General features: G+C 43.4%; 2 protein-coding genes across 51 annotated transcripts in view; both read left to right on the top strand.

Annotated features, from left to right (window-relative positions):
• hspg2 (heparan sulfate proteoglycan 2) overlaps window positions 1–25,719 on the top strand; it is a 187,193-nt gene that overhangs the window by 115,947 nt on the left and 45,527 nt on the right. For 26 of the 50 annotated variants that reach the window (XM_090185065.1, XM_090185102.1, XM_090185070.1 and 23 more), the window contains 20 exons: window positions 209–322; window positions 510–637; window positions 952–1,038; window positions 9,834–9,892; window positions 10,072–10,139; window positions 10,724–10,864; window positions 12,104–12,295; window positions 12,819–12,857; window positions 17,777–18,049; window positions 18,157–18,237; window positions 19,079–19,162; window positions 20,664–20,756; window positions 20,935–21,024; window positions 21,206–21,436; window positions 21,691–21,804; window positions 21,992–22,119; window positions 23,020–23,106; window positions 23,353–23,411; window positions 23,610–23,777; window positions 25,606–25,716. In XM_090185065.1, coding sequence (XP_090041191.1) covers window positions 209–322; window positions 510–637; window positions 952–1,038; window positions 9,834–9,892; window positions 10,072–10,139; window positions 10,724–10,864; window positions 12,104–12,295; window positions 12,819–12,857; window positions 17,777–18,049; window positions 18,157–18,237; window positions 19,079–19,162; window positions 20,664–20,756; window positions 20,935–21,024; window positions 21,206–21,436; window positions 21,691–21,804; window positions 21,992–22,119; window positions 23,020–23,106; window positions 23,353–23,411; window positions 23,610–23,777; window positions 25,606–25,716 — 2,347 coding nt within the window. The remainder of the gene's footprint in view (window positions 1–208; window positions 323–509; window positions 638–951; window positions 1,039–9,833; window positions 9,893–10,071; window positions 10,140–10,723; window positions 10,865–12,103; window positions 12,296–12,818; window positions 12,858–17,776; window positions 18,050–18,156; window positions 18,238–19,078; window positions 19,163–20,663; window positions 20,757–20,934; window positions 21,025–21,205; window positions 21,437–21,690; window positions 21,805–21,991; window positions 22,120–23,019; window positions 23,107–23,352; window positions 23,412–23,609; window positions 23,778–25,605; window positions 25,717–25,719) is intronic. The other 24 variants (XM_090185100.1, XM_090185103.1, XM_090185087.1 and 21 more) reach the window with 2 other exon arrangements.
• On the top strand, window positions 1,112–4,009 carry LOC149981307 (uncharacterized). Its single transcript, XM_090185105.1, has one exon. The coding sequence runs from the start codon at window positions 1,979–1,981 to the stop codon at window positions 3,224–3,226; it is 1,248 nt and encodes a 415-aa protein (XP_090041231.1). The 5' UTR covers window positions 1,112–1,978; the 3' UTR covers window positions 3,227–4,009.

The following is a 25,719-nucleotide window of genomic DNA, read 5'->3' as shown; positions in this document are numbered from 1 at the left end:
GCTGTTCCTCTGTTACCTCTCCTAGTCGTTAAGCTCCATCACTTTGATTCATAGCACTGTAGACATCTTGGAAAGAAACACAGAGTTGAATTGTTAGAGCATGCTGTAATGGAACAACAAGACAATCTACTGTACTGTCTACATTTCTATTACTACATGGCCTGAGGGGTTTTTCCATGTCTTTCCTTCCATGTCTGTTTCTATACAGGAGTGTGATGTGGGCTACACCCGTACAGGCTCTGGACTCTACCTGGGTACCTGTGAGAGGTGTGACTGTAACAGCCACGCCAGCGGCTGTGACCAGGAGACAGGCGCGTGCTTGGTAAGTCACACCACCATCCTACTGTACTGTATGTCAGTAGTACAGTACTACAGCTGCATCTGGCTTTGATGTCTGCTATGGAATCCGCTAATGGTTTCTTGACAAATCTCAAGATGTGGATTCAGAACACACATTCGCTCATAATAGGATTTCACTGTTCCATGGGCCTGTGTGTCTCCTTTTCTAGCAATGCCTTCACAACACGGCCGGCCCAAGGTGCGAGCGCTGTTTGCCAGGTTTCTACGGCAACCCTGTGACGGATGGCCCCCAGGCCTGTCAGCCCTGCCCCTGCCCTGGCACTTCCCCCAGCAACCAGTGAGTTCACTCCTCATGGGCTTTACAGCTGCTCAGAACTACACCTTTATATGGATCAATGGCTCTGGAACTCTAGATCCAGACTTATCCTCATGAAGATCCTTATTCTACTGATAAACATGTGTCCATTCACCTGCTAGTCAACCTCATAGAGATCCTATTTAATTATGTGGGGTCAACCTGCTGTTTGTAAAGACAGTTGACCTGACAGTGACTGGTCATACAGTTACACTATTGTCTCAAATGTAACCCCATTCATATTATATGGGCTGTAGGCTATACTGTCTCTGATAGAAGACTCTGTTTTCCTGCAGGTATTCTCAGTCTTGCTACAAGGATGTGGATGGTCAGCCCACTTGTGATAACTGTCCCCCTGGCTTCACTGGCCGGCGCTGCGAAAGGTACGATTCTCTCCATATCCAGCTCTGTCTCTCTCTATCCCGTCCATCCTTACGGTCAAGCTGCTAAGGGGTCAGTGGTTTGGGGATGCTGGGCTGGCCGGAGCTTGGCAAAGCAGAGGTGATAGGTCTGGTACTGGCACCCACTTGCTTCATTTACAAAATGGGAATAGTAGCATGTCTGTCCATTGCATCCCTCTTTCACCCAGTCATGATTGATTGGTATGTATTAGTGAAGTGGTATGGGGGAAGCAAAGCTCAAATCAATGCCACCCATTCCAGTTAGTTAGTAAAGGGTTTTGTGTGTTGGGTTTGGTGTCTGCAGTAGCACTGATTTTTATGCTATTTGAGAGGTCAATATGTGTGGTGGATTATTGAGTTTAGCTAACAAACATTGTATTTATCAATGGGCATTTTGGTTTTAAAAAATGTGTCTGGTGTACCATGGGATTATATGTGATATACTAAGGTGTGATAGCATTTGTTGTTGCAAAAGTCTTTTCTTTTTTTTGGCCAATCAAGTCTTTCGTTAGGAATGTTTGGACTTGTAGTTGTGTCCTGAGGAAACCTTATGTAACTTGGTTTTCGCTATCTCTCCTCTGCTTCAGCTTCAGTTCCCTCCTTTGATTCAACTTTGCCAGAACCTTTTCACTCTTCTGTTTATGCTCCAGTAGTGCTTTAATGCTTTTAGTAAGGTTTAGGAGCTGTGGGATAATGTTGTCAGTGTTTACATATTCTCTCTCTGAGGTGGCATTTCGAATGTCACATCTGTTTGACGAATCTTTGCTACTCGAGGTGCAAAGATGACGATGAGGTGACCGGTTAAATAAACATCGGTATGTTTTGATAAGTTGAGCCTCCCTGCCTGCCCTATTTATGATTTGAATGTTTTGATCATTAAGAAAACAAGACAGTTGTGTGGACCCGTACCTGCAAGAGGACAATGAGGGATTCCTCCTGCCGGGGCGTGGTGAGGCAGTGTTCAACTTTAGCCTGGAGAAACATGTGGTGCCAGAGGGCAGTGGAGATGAGGAGGAGGGGGAGGAGTATTATGAGGAGGAGGAGAAGGAAGACACAGACTTACAGCCCAGAGCCAGTCGAGGAGAAGGAGGAGGTCATAGACTACAACCCAGAGCCAGTCGAGGAGAAGGAAGAGGTCATAGACTACAACCCAGAGCCAGTCGAGGAGAAGGAGGAGGTCATAGACTACAACCCAGAGCCAGTCGAAGAGAAGGAGGATTACAAGGTCATAGACTACAGCCCAGAGCCAGCTGAGGAGAAGGAGGGGGAGGTCATAGACTACAGCCCAGAGCTAGTCGAGGAGAAGGAGGAGGAGGTCATAGACTACAGCCCAGAGCCAGCTGAGGAGAAGGAGGAGGAGGTCATAGACTACAGCCCAGAGCCAGCTGAGGAGAAGGAGGAGGAGGTCATAGACTACAGCCCAGAGCCAGCTGAGGAGAAGGAGGAGGAGGTCATAGACTACAGCCCAGAGCCAGCTGTGGAGAAGGAGGAGGAGGTCATAGACTACAGCCCAGAGCCAAATGAGAAGAAGGAGGAGGAGGTCATAGACTACAGCCCAGAGCCAGCTGAGGAGAAGGAGGAGGAGGTCATAGACTACAGCCCAGAGCCAGCTGAGGAGAAGGAGGAGGAGGTCATAGACTACAGCCCAGAGCCAGCTGAGGAGAAGGAGGAGGAGGTCATAGACTACAGCCCAGAGCCAGCTGAGGAGAAGGAGGAGGAGGTCATAGACTACAGCCCAGAGCCAAATGAGGAGAAGGAGGAGGAGGTCATAGACTACAGCCCAGAGCCAGCTGAGGAGAAGGAGGAGGAGGTCATAGACTACAGCCCAGAGCCAAATGAGGAGAAGGAGGAGGAGGTCATAGACTACAGCCCAGAGCCAGCTGAGGAGAAGGAGGAGGAGGTCATAGACTACAGCCCAGAGCCAGCTAAGGAGAAGGAGGAGGAGGTCATAGACTACAGCCCAGAGCCAGCTGAGGAGAAGGAGGAGGAGGTCATAGACTACAGCCCAGAGCCAGCTGAGGAGAAGGAGGAGGAGGTCATAGACTACAGCCCAGAGCCAGTCATAGACTACAGCCCAGAGCCACTCGCCCACCTGCTCCCACTCGCCCAACCACTCCTACTCGTCCAACCACAATCACCCCTGTGGACGACATGGTCCGAGTCCACCTGAATAGAACTGCACCCAGGGTCCCATCACTGAACACACCCAGCCCTGAGGTCAGAGAGCACAGCTTCCAGTTCCTAATGAGGCTCCTCATGAACCGCTTCAACCAGCACCTCAGCATGTTGGAGAGCAACACCCTGGACATCAGGGAGGGCATCCAGGCCATGAGGGGCCAGCAGAGCAATCTCAGCATTCAGCTGGAGACACTCCTGGCCCTGCAGTCAGAGTCTGCCCTTGAGAAGAAAGAGAGGGTGGGCAAGCTGGAAAGTAGCTACATAGACATGGACACTCGTCTGAGAAGGCTGGAGGGTCGTCTGGAGATCGTGATAGATGGGCTTACTGCCCTGGCTCAGGAGATGAACAAGGTGAAACGCTTCAGACACACCTCACGGTCTGCTAAAGAGGTGAAGGCACTGCCACCAATCTCTACAGTCTTAGTGCCAGGGGTTACCACAACTCAACCCACCGTCAGGACTTCTCAATTAACAACCATGAAAACACTGAGACCCACTGTCAGGACTCAATCAACAATCACCAGGTCACAAACTAGAGCCACAGTCCCCAAAATTGTACCAATGTCCCATCTCCCTGCTAACAAAGCCACAACAACCCCTCAGAGGAATAGAAAGCACAAACCAACTGTCACCACAAAGTCCACGTCCCAAACATTCACAAAAAGACAAACTACAAAGCCTAAACCATTAACATAAGTCTGAAACAAAGACTACGATGGCCAAGAAGATTCCTGTGACAGCTAATAAGCGCTCAACACAGACAAGTCAATCAAAACCAAGGCAAGCTAAAGTAGACCTGGCTGCCATTAAGTATCAGCTGGCACCACCCTCCCATAAACTTAAGCCTCCAACACTGGTGTCAAGAAATCCTACGTCAACCAAGTCACGTAATCAAGCTGATAAAAAGGAAGAGGATGCTTCTCGTTCTAGAAGACCTGTCCCCAAATTAATGTCATTGGTTCAGAGTTTGTTTTGATATTGGTGTGGGGGGGCAAAATACAGTGGCTCAAAAAAGTATTTAGTCAGCCACCAATTTTGCAAGTTCTCCCACTTAAAAAGATGAGAGAGGCCTGTAATTTTCATCATAGGTACACTTCAACTATGACAGACAAAATGAGAAAACAAAATCCAGAAAATCACATTGTAGGATTTTTAATGAATTTATTTGCAAATTATGGTGGAAAATACGTAGTTGGTCAATAACAAAAGTTTCTCAATACTTTGTTATATACCCTTTGTTGGCAATGGTCAAACATTTTCTGTAAGTCTTCACAAGGTATTTTGTGACTATTAGATCAGTTGCACAATAGCCTAATCCTGTCATGAAAAAATATACAGTTCAGTATCCTTTTGAATAGAGGTGGCAAGGATAGCGGGGGGTGGGGGGTGCATTGCTACTAGCGTTAGCACAATGACATGCTAGCTATTCTCATAGCATTCCATTCATTGAGCTAACGACTTTTCATATTAAAAAATATAATTACATATTTTTTGCAGCGATGGCATGAATATAGGGGAAACACTGCAGTTACCATATTCAAAGTTTTATATTATACAAAACTTGTTGAAATATTGTTTGCCGCTATTTTTCTTTGAGCCCAGTGGGTCAGACTACCTCAAGACTTACAGTGCATTTGGAAAGTATTTAGACCCATTTACTTTTTCCAAATTATTCTAAAATGGATTCAATTCATTTTTCCTCATCAGTCTACACACAATATCCCATGATGACAAAGTGAAAACAGGTTTTATTAAATGTTTGCAAATTTATTAAAAATGAAAACAGAAATACCTTATTTACCTAAGTATTTACATAAGGCTTTGCTTTCAGACTTGAAAATGAGCTCAGGTGCATCCTGTTTGCATTGATCAAGATTGTGTTGAGGCACAGATCTGAGGAAGGGTACCAGCAGCATTGAAGGTCCCCAAGATCACAGTGGCTTCCATCATTCTTAAAGGGAAGAAGTTTGGAACCACTAAGACTCTTCCTAGAGCCGTTCCTATGTTCAGGTGTAAATCTATGTTTCAATTCCATCTTCTATTTTTATTGGATGTGTAAAGATATGATTGCGTATGCAAATGTGTCCATGTATATGAGATATGTACTTTATGACATTAATTATGCCCTTGGTGCCTTGTGATTGTACTTCAAATGAACACTTTTTTTCAATGTTGTGTCTTCAATGTCCTATAACTTTACTGTGCATAACACAAATACTAACATTACATCAACAATATCCAGATTTGCCTTCATCATGCAGTGGTCAGATAGTTTCCAAAAACATTTTAATCTTCTTACTGTAAAGATAGACTGGACAGGTCTTTCCAAAGCGAGTATATAACATTTAAGTCCCGTTGAAGCTGTGCGTTGGTTGGCCTTCAACTGTGGAGTTTCCAGTGACGAGGTAAGAACTGGGGAAGCTAGGGTAGCTGTCCTTCAGGGTATCCTGTCAGCTGGACAGAGCTTTGGTGGAGGGCTTGCTTAGGCAATGGGCTTGCTTGGCAATGGGCATAATTCTTCTCAGCTTCTCAGTGTCATATCATGATGAGATATGATGTCTCTTTCTGCAGTTCGACTTTAGTTTTGTGCCTCTTACTTCTCCTGTTGATTTTCTCTGCTCTGCTCTCTGTCAAGGTTTACTTTGGTGACACATTCTTTTAAGATGGAAATGTAACTTTTAATGCAAACTTGTGCAAATGGGTTCCTCAGTTCATCACAGTGGCGGCCCGTTCAATAGGGCGTTAGGGGCGGTATAATATAATATTGTGATTGGTAAAACAAAAATATATACAGTACCAATCAAAGGTTTGGACACGCCTACTCATTCAAGGGTTTTTCTTTATTTTTACTATTTTCTACATTGTAGAATAATAGTGAAGACATTAAACTATGAACTAGCATATGGAATCATGTAGTAGCCAAAATATATCAAAATGTATTTTAGATTGTAGATTCTTCAAAGTAGCCACCCTTTGCCTTGATGACAGCTTTGCACACTCTTGGTATTCTCTCAACCAGATTCACCTGGAATGCTTTTCCAATAGTCTTGAAAGAATTCCCACATACCTGTATGCTGAGAACTTATTGGCTGCGTTTCCTTCACTCTGCAGTCCAATGCATGCCAAACCATCTTAATTGGGTGAGGTCGGATGATTGTGGAGGCCAGGTCATCCGATGCAGTATTCCATCACTCTCCTTCTTGGTCAAATAGCCCTTACACAGCCTGGAGGTGTGTTTGGTCATTGTCCTGTTGAAAAACAAAAGATAGTCCCACTAAGTGCAAACCAGATGGAATGGCATATCGCTGCAGAATGCTGTGATAGCAATGCTGGTTAAGTGTGCCTTGAATTCCAAACAAATAACCAACAGTGTCACCAGCAAAGCACCCCTACACCATCACATCTCCATGCTTCACGGTGGGAACTACACATGCGTAGATCATCTGTTCACCTACTCTGTGTCTCACAAAGACACAGCGATTGGAACCAAAAATCTCAAATTTGGACTCATCAGACCAAAGGACAGAATTATTTTGTGTTACTACATGATTCCATGTGCGTTATTTCATAGTTTTGATGTCTTCCCTATTATATTATTCTACAATGTATAAAATAGTAAAAATATAGAAAAACCCTGGAATGAGTAGGTGTGTCCAAACTTTTGACTGGTGCTGTATGTATTTTTTATTTAAAGAATATATACAGTATATTATATAATTCATGGATTATGTTTTAAATCCCATAAAATTGTGTTAAATGTGTAAATTAAGCTGTTTCAAAAATATTGTTCAAAACAAGTTGTTCAGTGACTACTCTGCCTCTCAGTGACTGCCAGCAGCTCCGCAGGCACATAGGCCATGCGAACATTGCTAGGATTGCTTACCCAGTTATTTGCTATGACGGAGAACTGCCCTCAACAAAATCGCAAGATTTCATAGCATATAAGTAAATGGACTGTCCTGGGATGCTCAAATGAGGGCTCAGTCAGAACTTCTGGGTCTGCTCTAGTCTCTATCCCAATGAGTCTCTCGCACCAGATGGCTTTCTGCCATGCGTGAGACTAATCTGCTCTGTCAGGTGCAGATGGCTTTCTGCCATGCGTGAGACTAATCTGCTCTGTCAGGTACAGATGGCTTTCTGCCATGCGTGAGACTAATCTGCTCTGTCAGGTACAGATGGCTTTCTGCCATGTGTGAGACTAATCTGCTCTGTCAGGTACAGATGGTTTTCTGCCATGCGTGAGACTAATCTGCTCTGTCAGGTACAGATGGCTTTCTGCCATGCGTGAGACTAATCTGCTCTGTCAGGTACAGATGGCTTTCTGCCATGCGTGAGACTAATCTGCTCTGTCAGGTACAGATGGCTTTCTGCCATGCGTGAGACTAATCTGCTCTGTCAGGTACAGATGGTTTTCTGCCATACGTGAGACTAATCTGCTCTGTCAGGTACAGATGGTTTTCTGCCATGCGTGAGACTAGTCTGCTCTGTCAGGTACAGACGGCTTTCTGCCATGCGTGAGACTAATCTGCTCTGTCAGGTACAGATGGCTTTCTGCCATGCGTGAGACTAATCTGCTCTGTCAGGTACAGATGGCTTTCTGCCATGCGTGAGACTAATCTGCTCTGTCAGGTACAGATGGCTTTCTGCCATGCGTGAGACTAATCTGCTCTGTCAGGTACAGATGGTTTTCTGCCATGCGTGAGACTAATCTGCTCTGTCAGGTGCAGATGGCTTTCTGCCATGCGTGAGACTAATCTGCTCTGTCAGGTACAGATGGCTTTCTGCCATACGTGAGACTAATCTGCTCTGTCAGGTACAGATGGCTTTCTGCCATGCGTGAGACTAATCTGCTCTGTCAGGTACAGATGGTGCTAAATCAAAAATCAAATTGAACTTGTAAATAAATAATCATAAGAGTCATGGGAGTCTAGGATCTGATAAACCGGACATTTCAAATCAAATCAAAAATCAAATCAAATCTTATTAGTCACATGCGCCGAATACAACAGGTACCGAATTCAACCTTACAGTGAAATGCTTACATACGAGCCCCTAACCAACAATGCGTTTTTTAAAAATACAGATAAGAATAAGAGATAAAAGTAACAAGTAATCGGTACCCCCCTGTATATAGTCGGTACCCCCCTGTATAAGAGCAGCAGTGAAAAAACAATAGCGAGACTATATACAGGGGGGTACCGATACAGAGTTAATGTGAGGGGGCACCGGTTAGTTGAGGTAGTACGTACATGTAGGTAGAGTTATTAAAGTGACTATGCATAGATAACAACAGAGAGTAGCAGTGGTGTAAAGAGGGGGCGGGACTGCAAATAATCTGGGTAGCCATTTGACTATTTACATCCAACAAAAGTCGAAGGACAGAGGGATACACAAGCTAGAACCTTTGGAAGGACAGAAAAAGCATGTCTTTGACTTGCCAATTTGATCATTTCCACCCATGGTGTTCATCAGGTTCTACTGTAGGTGACAGGGCAACATGTTATGTGACTAAAACAGCATAAAACCGGATGTATCACAAAGCATGATCAAATAATTAGCTAGTTACATTAATTTTGAGAAACATTGAGAAATCGTTTTTTATTTTTGTCAAATTAACCAGTTATCTGCTTTGATAAGCAGCTAGCTCCCTATAGCTAGCTGGTGGCTGGCTAGCTAGTTAGCTAGCTCCCTATAGCTAGCTGGTGGCTGGCTAGCTAGTTAGGTAGCTCCCTATAGCTAGCTGGTGGCTGGCTAGCTAGTTAGGTAGCTCCCACGCCAATTTCAAGTCTTTCTAAACTATTATCTGACTAACTCGGAAATGCGAGGTTATTTCAGAATGAAAGTTATTGGGCTAGCACATCATGCTTTGTGACATTATTTTAGCTGGATATCCCCAGTTCGATAATGTGTTTTCACTTATTGCATCTGCATTCTTGTTGTATTCTCACTGGTGCATTCGTTCGTGAGCTAGCTGCTCGTTCTAAAAAGTACCATCTAATCTGTTCAAAACAGTGACAGCATGTGCAGCAGTGGTCATTCGTTTTTTTTTTTTAAAGCAAAAGTGTATTTACGCTGTTGTTCAAATGCACAGATTGCTTTATATAACTTCTCAAAGAAACTACCGGTAGTTCAGCCAATCAGCAGCGGATGGTTTCAACATTTGACACGTCGCCAACATTGGCAATACATATTTTTGATCCTCTTTTTGCATCTGGGAAGTGGTGGAACAAAGCTGTAATTAAGCATGTCTTATTCTGTGAGTCTGAGTCTGTTTGGTAAAACAATGCAGATGATTTACATGCAGAGGACTTGGGAAATGGATAGTGTGTCTCCAACGGACATCCACAATGAATAAATTCTGGATGTTGGCTAATAATGTGACAACTCTATTGTATAGCTTGTATCCATAGTCTTTTCACAGAAATGTGTCTACTCTGCGCCAAGAGCGTGCTGTGAGGTCTCATCACGTATCTATCTCCTCACACAGCTAAGCACAGTTTCCTGCCCCCATTGTTCCTTCCTTTGGTTTAAAAAAATGTATCCTCTTTGACTGGAAATGTTTGTTTTAAAGTATAAGTGTTCGCCGTTCTCCGTTTCAGATGTGCTGCTGGGTACACAGGCAACCCCCAGCTCGGCCAGAGGTGTAGTGACCTGAATGGTATGTGTATGGATTATTCAATTCAATATAGCTTTATTTATCCCCTCAGGGGCAGTTAAGATTGTTATTACACAGTGCTAACAGGCTGCAGCTGCAGACATGTGTACACAATTAAAATGATTGTATTTGATAGAATGAAGGCACACAGAGTGAAAACCTCTGCTGTGTCATGTTTACAGGTAACTGCTATAACTGTGACCAGAGAGGAAGTGAAGGATGCAATGGGAATGGTGTGTGTCGCTGCAAGGTAAGAAAACCAAGGCTCCTGTAAGTGCTTCATAATAACTACCATCCTCATTGACATCCCCAAACCCAATACTCAGACGCGGGCAGTATAGGAGCATCATGGCAAAACCTGTAAGTCTGGCTAATAGCTTCTAACCTCAGACTCAGGCTGCTGAATAGCCACCACTAGTCAGCTACCTACTCTGCTGTCCCCCCCTCTCCCCACCCTCTACGGACATTTACCCTGCCCCCACCCCAATGGATATTTATCATTGCCACGGTTGTTCATGTGTATATATTATTATTTCTGTTTTATTGTTATCTATCTGTATTATATTTGTGTTGGTTTTTTCACTTTGTCCTGCGTTGTTGGAGCTCGGAGCGCAATAATTTCATTGTACCCTGTAATTACATCTGTAACCCTGTACATGGGACTATTCAACTCTTTAAATCTAAATCTAAATATTCTTATCCACTTCTGAGGGTTACCTCCGTGAGATAGTTTGTCCCACAGAAATAGAATAACTAGAATGGCATTCTCATTCAGGTCAATTTTCTATTTCTATGGTTAGTTCCACTCTCACACTATATATAATTGTGTTCCAGATGAACGTTGATGGCCCTGCCTGCTCCAACTGTAAGCAGGGAACCTTTCACATCAGCACAGACAACAAAGATGGCTGCCTGTCCTGCTTCTGCATGGGTGTCACACAGCAGTGCTCCAGCTCCTCCCACTACAGAGACCAGGTACCCAGGCAACAAGAACTAGGAAACTACTTCCTAAATTAAATATATGAGTAAAGTTTTTTTGTTGTAATTTATTTGTTTATACACTCGACAAAAATATAAACGCAACATGTAAAGTGTTGGTCCCATGTTTCATGAGTTGAAATTATCCATACGCACAAAAAGCTTATTTCTCTCAAATGTGATAAAATGTGTTTACATCCCTGTTAGTGAGCCTTTCTCCTTTGCCAAGATAATCCATCCACATGACAGGTGTGGCATATCAAGAAGTTGATTAAATAGCATGATCATTACACAGGTGACTTTGTGCTGGAGACAATAAAAGGCCACTCTAAAATGTGCAGTTTTGTCACACAACACAATTCCACAGATGTCTCAAGTTTTGAGGGAGAGTGCATTTGGCATGCTGACTGCAGGAATGTCCACTAGAGCTGTTGCCAGAGAATTGAATGTTAATTTATGTACCATAAGCGGCCTCCAATGTCATTTTAGAGAATTTGGCATTACGTCCAACCGGCCTCACAACCGCAGACCATGTGTATGGCATCGCATGGGGGCAAGCGGTTTGCTGATGTCAACGTTGTGAACAGAGTGCCCCATGGTGGTGGTGGTGGTGGGGTTATGGTATGGGCAGGCATAAGCTATGGACAACAAACACAATTGCATTTTATCTATGGCAATTTGAATGCACAGAAATCCCGTGACATGATCCTGAGGACCATTGTGAGGCCCATATTGTTTAGGTATCTGTGACCAACAGAGCTATATTCCCAGTCATGTAAAAGCCATAGATTAGGGCCTAATTTTTTTATTTATTTTAATTGATTTCCTTAAATGAACTGAAACTCAGTAAAATCTTTGAAATTGTTGCATGTTGCGTTTATATTTTTGTTCAGTATAGATATGTAAAGTGTAATGTTGTTTATATATGTGTTCATGCAGGGCTCATCTGCGAAAGAGTCTGTGGTCTCAGCATGACTCCCGGGTTAAATTAAAGGTTAAATTAAACAGAGCACTTTGAGTGTAGGCTGTCCCTGGTCACAGATTTGTTTGACTTTGACGTGACAATGACCAAGAATTGGCAATTCAACACACAAACAGATAATTACAGCTACTCAGAGAGCATTCTAATTGCCAATAACGCTCTACTGAACTGAACTAAACGGATTCAATTTCCTGAAGCTTTTCCTGTCTCTCTGAGTGAGACTGGTTGATCATTCCTTCCTGTGTGTCCTGCAGGTGTCATCCGTCTTTGTCCCTGGCAACTTCCAGGGCTTTGCTTTGGTCAACCGGCAGCGCACCAACCGTATCTCCACCGGCTTCACTGTGGAAGTGTCCACCGATGGCACACAGCTCTCCTATAGCAACTTTGACTACCTAGGCCAGGAGCCCCACTACTGGCAGCTGCCTGGGGTCTACCAGGGGGACAAGGTGAGTCACAGATGAGGATCTGGCCAACTGGTCAGCAGAGACGTTCCATACTCCTGTAGACCTCAGCTCAATCCCAGCTTCCCGGTGCTCTCTATGATGGAAAGCGGCTTCTATTCGTGCTGAAAACTTCTACATTCCTGCTCAATGTTCTCTTTCAATTTCTGCTTAATTAAGTAGCCTGACTTTCTGAGCCAGAGCTGATCTTCTCTTGCTGTGAAATGGGTTTGCTAAATGAGTTATAGCAGAGAACACTGAGAGTGAGGGCCAATGTCCTCATAGTGTGGAGACAGAGTTTGGTTGTATACTCTCTGTATACTGAATTCACCATTTATTACTAGGGTTAGAACCTCGTCAGAAGGCCTTAGCAGTCTCTGAGATAGTAGACAGTACTTTGTCTGTTGATGCATCTACTTTTAGAGACCATCACATGATTACATTTTCATTGGTATTGATGAGATTATGGCTCGTTAAGCAGCAACATTAATTGCTTCTTTATTTCTTGGTTTGCCTGCCTACTCTATAGAAGGAAGCTTTCTTTGCTCGTATGAGACGAGCACATCAGGTAAACCAGAGTGGTGCTTGTCGTGTGCTGATGATTGTGCATACAGTATCAGACTTATTGTGAACAATTGATGACAAAAATGTCAGTTTGTAATTCAAACAAAGATTGGTGTGATTTGGCAATTGATCGTACTGATTGGTGTCCAGTATTTTGGTAAATGTTTCATACATAAACCATAACACAACTGTGTTTGAGATGCATGGATTGCCTGCATAGTTTTCAAATGGCCTCGATTTTTTCCTAGTTTTAGCACAGTTGTAGCAGCAATCAACATCCAGTACTTGCTCTATTTTCACACAATATTAGTAATATTTTAGCTTAAGATCAAATCACAATTTATTGGTTACATACACATGTTTAGCAGATGTTATTGTGGGTATAGCGAAATGCTTGTATTCCTAGCTCCAACAGTGCAGTAATATCTAACAATACACAACAATACACACAAATATAAAAGTAAAAAAACAGAATTAAGAAATATAGAAATATTAGGACAGAGTATGTATATATATACAGTGGGGCAAAAAAGTATTTAGTCAGCCACCAATTGTGCAAGTTCTCCCACTTAAAAAGATGAGAGAGGCAGAAAAATCCAGAAAATCACATTGTAGGATTTTTAATGAATTTATTTGCAAATTATGGTGGAAAATAAGTATTTGGTCACCTACAAACAAGCAAGATGTCTGGCTCTCACAGACCTGTAACTTCAAAGTGTTAAACAAAATATATGTTATATTTGAGATTATTCAAAGTAGCCACCCTTTGCCTTGACGACAGCTTTGCAAACTCTTGGCATTCTTTTAACCACCTTCATGAGGTAGACACCTGGAATGCATTTCATTCAAGAACTTTGAAAGTTTCTTCAAGTGTAGTCGCAAAAACCATCAAGCGCTATGATGAAACTGGCTCTCACGAGGACCGCCACAGGAAAGGAAGACCCAGAGTTACATTTGCTGCAGAGGAGAAGTTCATTAGAGTTACCAGCCTCAGAAATTGCAGCCCAAATAAATGCTTTACTCAGTTCAAGTATAAGAAACATCTCAACATCAACTGTTCAAAGGAGACACCAAAGGACACCAAGAAACATGAGCAATGGACTGTTGAAAATTAGGCTGTTGAAAATCCAACCACCGTGTCTTTGTGAGATGCAGAGTAGGCGAACGGATTATCTCCACATGTCTGGTTCCCACCGTGAATCAAAGAGGAGGAAGTGTGATGGTGTAGGTGTGCTTTGCTGATGACACTGTCGGTGATATATTTAGAATTCAATGCACTCTTAACAAGCATGGCTACCACAGCATTCTGCAGCGGTACGCCATCCCATCCGGTTTGCGCTTAGTGGGACTATCTTTTGTTTTTCAACAGGGCAACGGCCCAACAAACCTTCAGGCTGTGTAAGGGCTATATGACCAAGATGCAGAGTGTTGGAGTGCTGTGTCAGATGACCTGGCCTCCACAATCACCCGACCTCAACCCAGGAAAAAGGAACAGCAGCCAACAGCAGCTCAGCATATGTGGGAACTCTTTCAAGACCGTTGGGAAATTATTACAGGTGAAGCTGGTTGAGAGAATACCAAAGGTTGTGCAAAGCTGTCATCAAGCAAAGGGTGGCTACTTTGAAGAATCTGATTTGTTTAAAACTTTTTTTGGTTACTACGTAATTCCATATGTGTTATTTCATAGTTTTGACGTCTTCACTATTATTCTGCAATTTAGAAAGTAGTAAAAATAAATAAAAACCCTTGAATGAGTAGGTGTGTCCAAACTTTGGACACACCTATATATACAGTGCCTTGCGAAAGTATTTGGCCCCCTTGAACTTTGCGACCTTTTGCCACATTTCAGGCTTCAAACATAAAGATATAAAACTGTATTTTTTTGTGAAGAATCAACAACAAGTGGGACACAATCATGAAGTGGAACGACATTTATTGGATATTTCAAACTTTTTTAACAAATCAAAAACTGAAAAATTGGGCGTGCAAAATTATTCAGCCCCTTTACTTTCAGTGCAGCAAACTCTCTCCAGAGGTTCAGTGAGGATCTCTGAATGATCCAATGTTGACCTAAATGACTAATGATGATAAATACAATCCACCTGTGTGTAATCAAGTCTCCGTATAAATGCACCTGCACTGTTATAGTCTCAGAGGTCCGTCAAAAGCGCAGAGAGCATCATGAAGAACAAGGAACACACCAGGCAGGTCCGAGATACTGTTGTGAAGGATTTGGATACAAAAAGATTTCCCAAGCTTTAAACATCCCAAGGAGCACTGTGCAAGCGATAATATTGAAATGGAAGGAGTATCAGACCACTGCAAATCTACCAAGACCTGGCCGTCCCTCTAAACTTTCAGCTCATACAGGGAGAAGACTGATCAGAGATGCAGCCAAGAGGCCCATGATCACTCTGGATGACATGCAGAGATCTACAGCTGAGGTGGGAGTCTCTGTCCATAGGACAACAATCAGTCGTATATTGCACAAATCTGGCCTTTATGGAAGAGTGGCAAGAAGAAAGCCATTTCTTAAAGATATCCATAAAAAGTGCCGTTTAAAGTTTGCCACAAGCCACCTGGGAGACACACCAAACATGTGGAAGAAGGTGCTCTGGTCAGATGAAACCAAAATGTAACTTTTTGGCAACAATGCAAAATGTTATGTTTGGCGTAAAAGCAACACAGCTGAACACACCATCCCCACTGTCAAACATGGTGGTGGCAGCATCATGGTTTGGGCCTGCTTTTCTTCAGCAGGGACAGGGAAGATGGTTAAAATTGATGGGGAGATGGATGGAGCCAAATACAGGACCATTCTGGAAGAAAACCTGATGGAGACTGCAAAAGACCTGAGACTGGGACGGAGATTTGTCTTCCAACAAGACAATGATCCAAAACATAAAGCAAAATCTACAATGGAATGGTTAAAAAATAAACATATCCAGGTGTTAGAATGGCTAAGTCAAAGTCCAGACCTGAATCCAATCGAGAATCTGTGGAAAGAACTGAAAACTGCTGTTCACAAATGCTCTCCATCCAACCTCACTGAGCTCGAGCTGTTTTGCAAGGAGGAATGGGAAAAAATGCCAGTCTCTCGATGTGCAAAACTGATAGAGACATACCCCAAGCGACTTACAGCTGTAATCGCAGCAAAAGGTGGCGCTACAAAGTATTAACTTAAGGGGGCTGAATAATTTTGCACGCCCAATTTTTCAGTTTTTGATTTGTTAAAAAAGTTCCAATAAATGTCGTTCCACTTCATGATTATGTCCCACTTGTTGTTGATTCTTTACAAAAAAAAACAGTTTTATATCTTTATGTTTGAAGCCTGAAATGTGGCAAAAGGTCGCAAAGTTCAAGGGGGCCGAATACTTTCGCAAGGCACTGTATATATATATACACACTGCATGACCAAAAGTATATGGACACCTGCCTGTCGAACATCTCATCCCAAAATCATGACTGAAATGCTTATAATAATTGCATCTGGGTGTCAACAATCGGTTTTCTGCACACTATGTATTCTGATATGAGGTTAGTTTAAACAGTTTAAACTGGAATGACCTAAATATGCAACTGAAGTAGTTCAAATGATGGATATGTCTTGAATGGAACTAAACAATCGTATTCAATAAGTCTCTCTTCTGTAATAGTTACTTCTTCATGTGTACAAAGTGGCTGTTTAACACATCCCATTAACATTTCAATGGTTCACCTGTCAAAAAGGTCTCAGTCTGATTCTCAGTGCGCCTGCTTTTAAAGCCCCACAGACAAATCCACTAGAATATTCCACCGGATGTGACTCACCAAACGATCCATTCTTGGTCTTGTCACTGTAAATTAACAAACTTACAGTATGTGTGATGGGATGTATAGACATTATTGTCAGTATGTGGATAGAATATGGTAGGTTACACGCTACACAAAATTGCTTACTTAAAAGGCACTCTGTTTAATAGACCATTCACATAGTGGATGACTCAGATGTACAGTACTTAACTGTACCGCAGTGAATGAGTCATAAGGAGCTTTGCAGACATCCATCTTTGATTCATTACTGTGACCATAAACAGTAGTTAAATTCTATAAGCCTTCCATTAGTTCTAGTTCTAAAGTGTCCACTGGCTCCTCCATGGGAAAGTAGAAAGTGATCAGAGGAGCCTTGCTTTTTTCACAAAACTAGAGAGTATCTCCCTGGACAGTGGAGCAACTGAGGAAGGATGCGGCCATTCGGGTCTTAATGAAGTCTTTTGAAGGGTAATGGCACCTCCCGGTCCAAAAGAGCTAGCCAGGTATTCCTACTGTAGTCTAGCCACACACTGTTACGTCCATACAGCACATCTACTGACAACAATATAAACCATCCATCTTCCTCACACAGTGTGACCTCCTTCCCCTAATATGGATTGCATTTTGGGATTTTCCATGACATTACCAAAAGATAATCCCAACATCCTTAGATAAGCGACTGAACATTTACATGGTAGCATGGTTGATATAAGCATGAATGCAACTTCAGCATATTGACAGTAAATGTACCAGATGCATGTAGTGAAAAGGCATGTGTGTATTGCATACAGACCTGAATGAACATGTGAGACTATCTGAAATGTGAAGAGAAGAGAGCCATGTTGTGTCTAATGGCAGACACGTGTGGATGATTTTGTATGTTTTAGGATTATAGAAACTAGGAAGTTGAATGGCCCCAGTGAGTGAAGTTGTGTACACACCACGGCGGTGTAGCCCTGGATATGCGTAGGACAGCATGTCTCCTTACCTACACCCCAAGACAACCAATGCTTAGTGTGTCTCTTACCTACACCCCAAGATCCCAGTGCTTGGTGTGTCTCTTACCTTGCATGATGAGAGGTCTTATTTTGGAACCCCGCTGAGCCCCCCACCCCCCATCCTCTCCCCCAGGAACAAGTGAAGAAGCTGGATGATGAGATCTGGGAAATTATCTCCAACTTTGGCAACAAAGGCTCTTCGGCAGTCTCTCCCCCCTTCCCTCCCTCCTCCTCCTCCTCTTCCTCGTCTTCCTTTGAGAGGAAGATCCCCAGCCACTCCTATCGTGCTGGGTCTCGTACCCCCATGAAGCCCTTCTCTCCCTCTTCCTCCCCCTCTGGTATTTCCTCCCTGGTACGGCCTACTAGGCCTCAGCCAGCCCCCCCCGGCCCCTCCCCTCAACTCCAGGTACATCTAAAATAACCCTCAAACATACTTCTTTAGCTTATCCATATGTGTTATTGTGGTCGTTGCTGACTGATTTACTCTCTGTTTGGGCCTGGTCCTGTTGACAGACTAAACGGCGTGGGACGAAGAACATAGTGGGTCCTCCTAGTGCTCATAGTGGCCCCAGGCCTGCTGGGGTCTCCAGCCTGGTAGACATGACAGTGACAGGCTGACTGACTGACTGACTGACTGACTGGCTTGCTGGTCGGCTAACTGGCTGCCTGATGGACAGGCGAATGGCTGACTGAGTGACTGTGTGATGATTGACTGACTAACTGACTAGCAGACTGACTGACTGACTGATAGACTGACTGTCTGACTGACTGAACGCATGTCCCTGCCCTTGGCACACACAGAGGAAACTGCCACCTTCCATGCGATAACATACTGTAGCCAGGAAGGTAAATCAACAACTGATCAAGTTATCGATTCATGAATCATAAGAACTCATATTTCACAGGGTTATCCTGTACAGTTCACCATAGTATTGGCAAAGTGTTAGAGTCTATTTCAAAGAACAAGAAAGGGAAGATTGGTCTGAAAAGAGCAGTTTGTGCATATATTCCATGGCTAACCAGGGTGGCATTTTCCTCTGGAAAGCACAGAGAACCCACTAATTGCTGTTAAAGTCATACTCTGTAATTGTGCACGTAAAGAGTAGTACTGGATCTGTAATTATAATTCTACTGTACAAGGGTCTAAACAAATACACCCGTCACACAGTCACCTTAACAAGCTATGATATTCCCTTTACACACACAGGAATCTGTTGTTATAGTTGCTAGTCAATGCATGGTGTGAGTCTCACTTTGTCACCAAGTAGTAGTTAAGTAGTAGAGGTCCAAAATGTAAACCCTTTCTCTAAAAGTTTGCTCTACTCTACTCTGTCATGCTTGCCTGCTTGCAATGCCTCTATCTCTCTCCTTGCTTATCTTTTGATCTCTGTCTCTGGCTTGCTCTCTCATGCCTCTCCTTCCTGCTCTGCCCCAGTACGCTTTGGTCTACAAACGTTTCAGCTTGCACCCGGATGACACCCTCTACTGGCAGCTTCCAGATCAGTTCAAAGGGGATAAGGTAACAGCAGTACGAGCCAGACCCAGCCCTCCTGCACCCTGCCTGGGTTTTTGCAGAGCAGGGGAAGGGAAGGACGGCATCACCTGACAACCCTGTAGAGTTTGGAGCTCCTGATTATTTAAGTGATAATGCCTGACAAGCCGGTGTTTGGAAGATATATTGGCACGGGTGTTGTTAGGCCCAAGACGAAATCGAGGGACGGCAAACCATGCCAATATATCCTCCAAACACCGGGTTACCAACATATTCAAATAATGATTCACATGTTTTCATTACGAACGTTATTTTGATGAATTTATTCATGTAATTTCATCATTCCACAAGATATAGTCCCGACAAAAATCTAGGGTTGCTATGCAAGCCGGCTGGTCATTCGTTCTATCGGTTTGGTTGCTAGAGACGAGACCGAGTCGTTCTGTATCTATGGATGTGACACAGCCGTTCGTTCAAAATGTTCCATTGCCATAATGGCTGGCAACTTTCTTATCCCTTGCTTGCTAGCTAGCCAACTACGGCTAACTTACAGTCACGTCGAACAGTGCAGCCAGAATAACAGCAAAATAGACGCATTTGTTTTAACCTGTTTTCTAGTGACATTTATTTTGACACATCCATAACAATGAGCTAATGAGGAGCAATTTCTCCTGGCATAGATAATGTGCTCACTCATCAGGACACTGTTGTTCAGAGGAGCTAGCCAACAACACAGCTAACACAATCACTTCAAACTGAAGCTGGAAAGACTGCAAACTAGACTCACTTAATTTTGTTTGACCTTTTTCAATTGACATTTCTTTGTATATATCCATGAAATTGATGCCAGCTGATTCATGATTTAGACTGGCTGAGAAAAGCTGCCTGCCTGTCTGTCTCGTCCTGACTCCCAACACGTTCATTACTATGGGACAGCTGGATATCAAATTTGAACATTGAAACAATATTGCAAAATGTCGGAGAGACAGACAGCAAGGTTTAAACAAATCTCCGCTGTTGAAAACTAGATGTTGTTCTAAAAGAAATGTGAGATAATGTCTAGATACTTTTAATAGTGCAGATCATGATTATAAATTGCTTGGCTGGGCTGATGAGACAGTGGATTGCGCAGTCAGATGGAACAGAGTAAATAGGCATTTTAACATCATAGATTTAGCCGGTGGTAACTTGTGGAATAGACACCGGCTGGAATGTAGTTTTAACCAATCAGCATTCAGGATTAGACCCACCTGTTGTATAATGATTCATAATCACTTCTCTAAGGGGTGGGAGGTCAGGCATGACTCATTTTGTATTGGGAACAATTCATGCCTAAAATAAATAGAAAGACTGATTAGGATATGAAATCTCTTTTGTAATAGACATAATCATAGATTCACTCGTTTGCCTCTTCCTGAAACATTATTGTGTTAGAGGCCTATAGTCATATTTGTTTGACGCTCAAAGGCTCATCAACAACGTTAGATTTAGTATGCAACTAATTTCTTTACCTTTACCCATGTTATAGGTGAGCTCCTACGGCGGTAAGCTGAAGTACACCATCTCCTACGTAGCAGGACAGAGAGGAACAGCCATCGAGGACCCTGACATTCAGATTATTGTAAGTAGCTTATGCAGCAAAGTTACCAACTTCATTCACTTTCATGTTCTATTGCTGCATCCATACAAACAGTAACACACTCCATCCCATAAGTTATCAACTGAAATCACTTCCACGTATTGTGGTTGCATCCATTCACCTGTCATTGATTGTTTCTCCTTTTCATTGATGCCCACAGGGAAATGACATCACGCTGGTGGCTCGTCAGCCATGGCAGAGGGGACAGGGGACAAGAGAGTCCCGCCAGTTTGAGGTTGTCTTCAGAGAGGTCAGTGTTCTACAGTAGTACAGATTACCTACATTTTATCATTTCAATTCAATAGAACTTTGTTTTCCCCAAACGGCAATTTGATTGCAACCTTTACCATCCATTCCTCATTGACACAGGTCACCCTAGAATCCTAGTAATAGCATAGTATTAACCTAACTCTGCTCTCTTTCTCCTGTAGGAGAACTGGCGTCGTCCAGACGGCATGCCTGCCACTCGGGAGCACCTGATGATGGTGCTGGCTGACCTGGATGACATCCTGGTGCGGGCCTCCTACTACACAGAGATGAGGTCCTCCAGCATCTCCGAGGTCAGCATGGAGGTGGCCGTGCCCAACTACAGCGGCCTTGCTCAGGCTCTAGAGGTGGAGCAGTGCAGCTGCCCGACTGCCTACCAGGGACTCTCCTGTCAGGTAAGAGGAGCTCTCTCTCTCTCTCTCTCTCTCTCTCTCTCTCTCTCTCTCTCTCTCTCACTCTGCCACAGGTGGCAATATTGACAAATGACCCTCTTAAATCTTATGGTTATGTACATTTGAACACTCAACAGTGTTTACTCCCGGAGAAAGCATGTTTAAGGGAGGACCAGGCTCTATGTCCGGAAACCCACCCTTAGCGTGTCAAGTCCATGTGATGTTGTGTGATGAAAGTTATACCTCCTCTCCCCCAGGACTGTGCTCCTGGCTACACCAGAACCGGAGGTGGGCTGTACCTGGGCCACTGTGAGCTGTGTGAGTGCAACGGGCACTCTGACTCCTGCCACTCAGAGACTGGCATCTGCACGGTATGCAGCCCGGGGAATCTCTTTATGGCAGATGTTTTCAGAAATGTCTCACTTTTTTTTATTTAACCTTAATTTATCTAGGTTAGTCTCGTTGAGACGTCTTTTTAGAGGCCTTGTAGAAGATAGCGGTTGTTTTGAAATCAGTACATTGAATAACATCTGAGTGTCTGCTCCCCTCCCCCCCCAGAGCTGCCTCCACAACACCCAGGGAGAAATGTGTGAGCAGTGTGCCCCAGGCTTCTTTGGGGACCCCACCGCTGGAACCCCAGAGGACTGCCAGCCCTGTGCCTGCCCCCACACAGACCCTGACAACCAGTGAGTAGGCTATGTACATTACAGCAAAGGGCTGTTACACACATAGACGTGCACATAAACGCACACACTAACACTCGCACGGACTTTTATCTTGTGTTGCATTTTAAATGGTCTCATTCATATCTCTTACCTCTCATATCTTTTAAATCAAATCAAATTGTATTGGTCACATACACATGGTTAGCAGATGTTAATACGAGTGTAGCGAAATGCTTGTGCTTCTAGTTCCAACAGTGCAGTAATATCTAACAAGTAATCTAACAATTTCCCAACAATTACCTAATACACACACATCTAAAGGGGTGAATGAGAATATGTACATATAAATATATGGATGAGCGATGGCCGACCGGCACAGGCAAGGTGCAATAGATGGTATAAAATACAGTATATACATGTGATATGAGTAATGTAAGATATGTAAACATTATTTAAGGTGGCATTGTTTAAAGTGACTAGTGATCAATTTATTAAAGTGTCCAGTGATTGGGTCTCAATGTAGGCAGCAGCCTCTCTGAGTTAGTGATTGCTGTTTAGCAGTCTCATGGCCTTGAGATAGAAGCTGTTTTTCAGTCTCTCTGTCCCAGCTTTGATGCACCTGACCTCGCCTTCTGGATGGTAACAGTGTGAGCTGTTCTTATGCACAACACAATGTGCAGTGCCTGCATACAGCCCTTAGCCGTGGTATATTGGCCATATACGACAAAACCTTGATGTGCCTTATAGCTATTATAAACTGTTTACCAACACAATTAGAAATAAATGTTTTGTCATACCAGTGCTATACGGTCTGATATACCACAGCTGTCAGCCAATCAGCATTCAGGGCTCGAACCACCCAGTTTATAATGCTGAATTAAGTATTCTGTACTTCATCTTTCTTCTCTGTGTATGTTCCAGGTTCTCCCCTACCTGTGAAAGCCTGGGTAACGGTGGTTATCAGTGCACTGCCTGCCAGCCTGGATACACTGGCCAATACTGTGAACGGTAAGCTGACTCAACTCTACTTTACCTGTCTATTCTAGCCTGGTCCCAGATCTGTTTGTGCTGTCCTGTTGACTCCTGTGGTCATTGTCATGCTAAGTGATCATAGGAGTTGACCATACAGCAGAGACAGAGCTAGGACCAGGCTGCTCTATTCAGACTAACTTTTCAATGTTCTCTCTATGGCATTCCACCACTGTCTGTCATTCTGTCGTCACATTGACTCGTTATAATTTTGTTTTTTCACAGCTGTGCACCTGGATATGTTGGAAATCCACAGGACAGGATTAAGTGTCGTCCATTCAACAGTAAGTGAATGCAGTCAGCAAAAGAGCTGCACAGAAATGTATTTTCCCCATACTTGGTCAGGTCTCCCCTGGGAAAAAGGTATTTTGGACCCAATGTCAGGTAAAATAATAAACCAAATTAAATACTCTACTTTAACAGTAAGAGTTGCTCTCTGTGATCCTTGCCAACTAACATTTGACCTTTAACCTCTGACACAGCAGTGGCAGCCTCTCTGGTGGTGAAGGTGTACCCTGAGAGGGTGTTGGTGGCCCAGGGCAGCCCTGTGACCCTGCGGTGCCAGGTGACCGGCTCTCCACCCCACTACTACTACTGGTCCAGGGAGGACGGAAAGCCCGTCACCAACAGCGCCGACAGACGCGGACAAGGTAAAGTATACAGATCAGGTCTGGGTAGTGGGGTGTGAGACATAGCCTAGTATAAGAGCAATACATACACTGATGTAGTGTTATATAGTTGTACCTACAGTACCTACAGTATACACTTCTCAGTAAATACCTTATACTGGTGAAACATCCAGTACTAACTTTAGTAGAGAGCCTATTGAGTCCATTCCCCATGTTAATGTAAAGTTCTTCTGCAGTTGAAGTCGAAGTTTACATACACCTTAGCCTTTACATACACCTTAGCCTTTACATACACCTGTTTACATACACATTTAAACTCAGTTTTTCACAATTCCTGACATTTAATCCTAGTAAAAATGCCCTGTTTTAGGTCAGTTAGGATCACCACTTTATTTAAAGAATGTGAAATGTCAGAATAATAGTAGAGAGAATGATTTATTTCAGATTTTATTTCTTTCATCACATTCCCAGTGGGTCAGAAGTGTAAAGGGTGCGTGTTGGTGGCAGGGAAGTCAGGCCCAGGAGAACCAACTTGGTATAAACAGTCGTTTAATAAGCGCTGATAAATCTCCAAAAACCAAAATGTACAAAATAACAAAAGTGGGAACAAAACCCGTCGCACACCAACACATAACTTACACATCACATACAATCACACAATCTCCGACAAGGACATGAGGGTTAAATACACAACATGTAATTGATGGGATTGGAACCAGGTGTGAAGGAAGACAAGACAAAACCAATGGAAAATAAAAGCCTTCCACAAGCTTCCCACAATAAGTTGGGTGAATTTTGGCCCATTCCTCCTGACAGAGCTGGTGTAACTGAGTCAGGTTTGTAGGCCTCTTTGCTCACACACACTTTTTCAGTTCTGCCCACAAATGTTCTATAGGATTGAGGTCAGGGCTTTGTGATGGCCACTCCAATACCTTGACTTTGCTGTCCTTAAGCCATTTTGCCACAAGTTTGGAAGTATGCTTTGTGTCATTGTCCATTTGGAAGACCCATTTGCGACCAAGCTGTAACTTCCTGACTGATGTCTTGAGATGCTGCTTCAATATATCCACATCATTTTCCATCCTCATGATGCCATCTATTAAGTGCACCAGTCCCTCCTGCAGCAAGGCACCCCCACAACATGTGGCTTCAGCTTGCAAGCATCCCCCTTTTTCCTCCAAACATATTGATGTTCATTATGGCCAAACAGTTGTATTGTTACGGTTTTCTTCCGTCGAAGGAGAGGCGGACCAAAATGCAGCGTGGTAATATTGATACATGTTTAATAAAAGAATAAACACGAACAATGCAAAACAATAAACGTAACGTGAAAACCTAGACAGCCTATCTGGTGCAAACAAACACAGAGACAGGAACAATCACCCACGAAACACTCAAAGAATATGGCTGCCTAAATATGGTTCCCAATCAGAGACAACGATAAACACCTGCCTCTGATTGAGAACCACTTCAGGCAACCATAGACTTTCCTAGAAAACCCCACTATACCACAATCCCAATACCTACAAAAAAAAACAAGACAAAACCAAAAGAAAAAAAAAACACAAAATACTAAGACCAGGGCGTGACATGTATTTTTGTTTCATCAGACCAGAGGACATTTCTCCAAAAATCTTTGTCCCAATGTGCAGATGCAAACCGTAGTCTGGATTTTTTATGGCGGTTTTGGAGCAATGGCTTCTTCGTTGCTGAGCGGCCTTTCAGGTTATGTCGATATAGGACTTGTTTTACTCTGGATATAGATACTTTTAAAACGAGTTTTCATGATTCCAACATAAGTGTATGTAAACTTCCGACTTCAACTGTATATTCCTACCTGTTCTTTCAGGAGAGGAGCTGCATATCCCCAGTGTTCAACCCAGTGACGCAGGCATCTACGTCTGTACCTGCAGAGACCAACGCAACACCAACAGGAGCCGCGCTGAGATCATCGTCACAAGTA

The sequence above is a fragment of the Oncorhynchus mykiss genome, chromosome 9, assembly GCF_057628025.1.
Source record: "Oncorhynchus mykiss isolate SJ-2025 chromosome 9, ASM5762802v1, whole genome shotgun sequence".
NCBI classification, from domain to species: Eukaryota; Metazoa; Chordata; class Actinopteri; order Salmoniformes; family Salmonidae; genus Oncorhynchus; species Oncorhynchus mykiss.
This window is presented reverse-complemented; position numbering and strand designations above follow the sequence as displayed.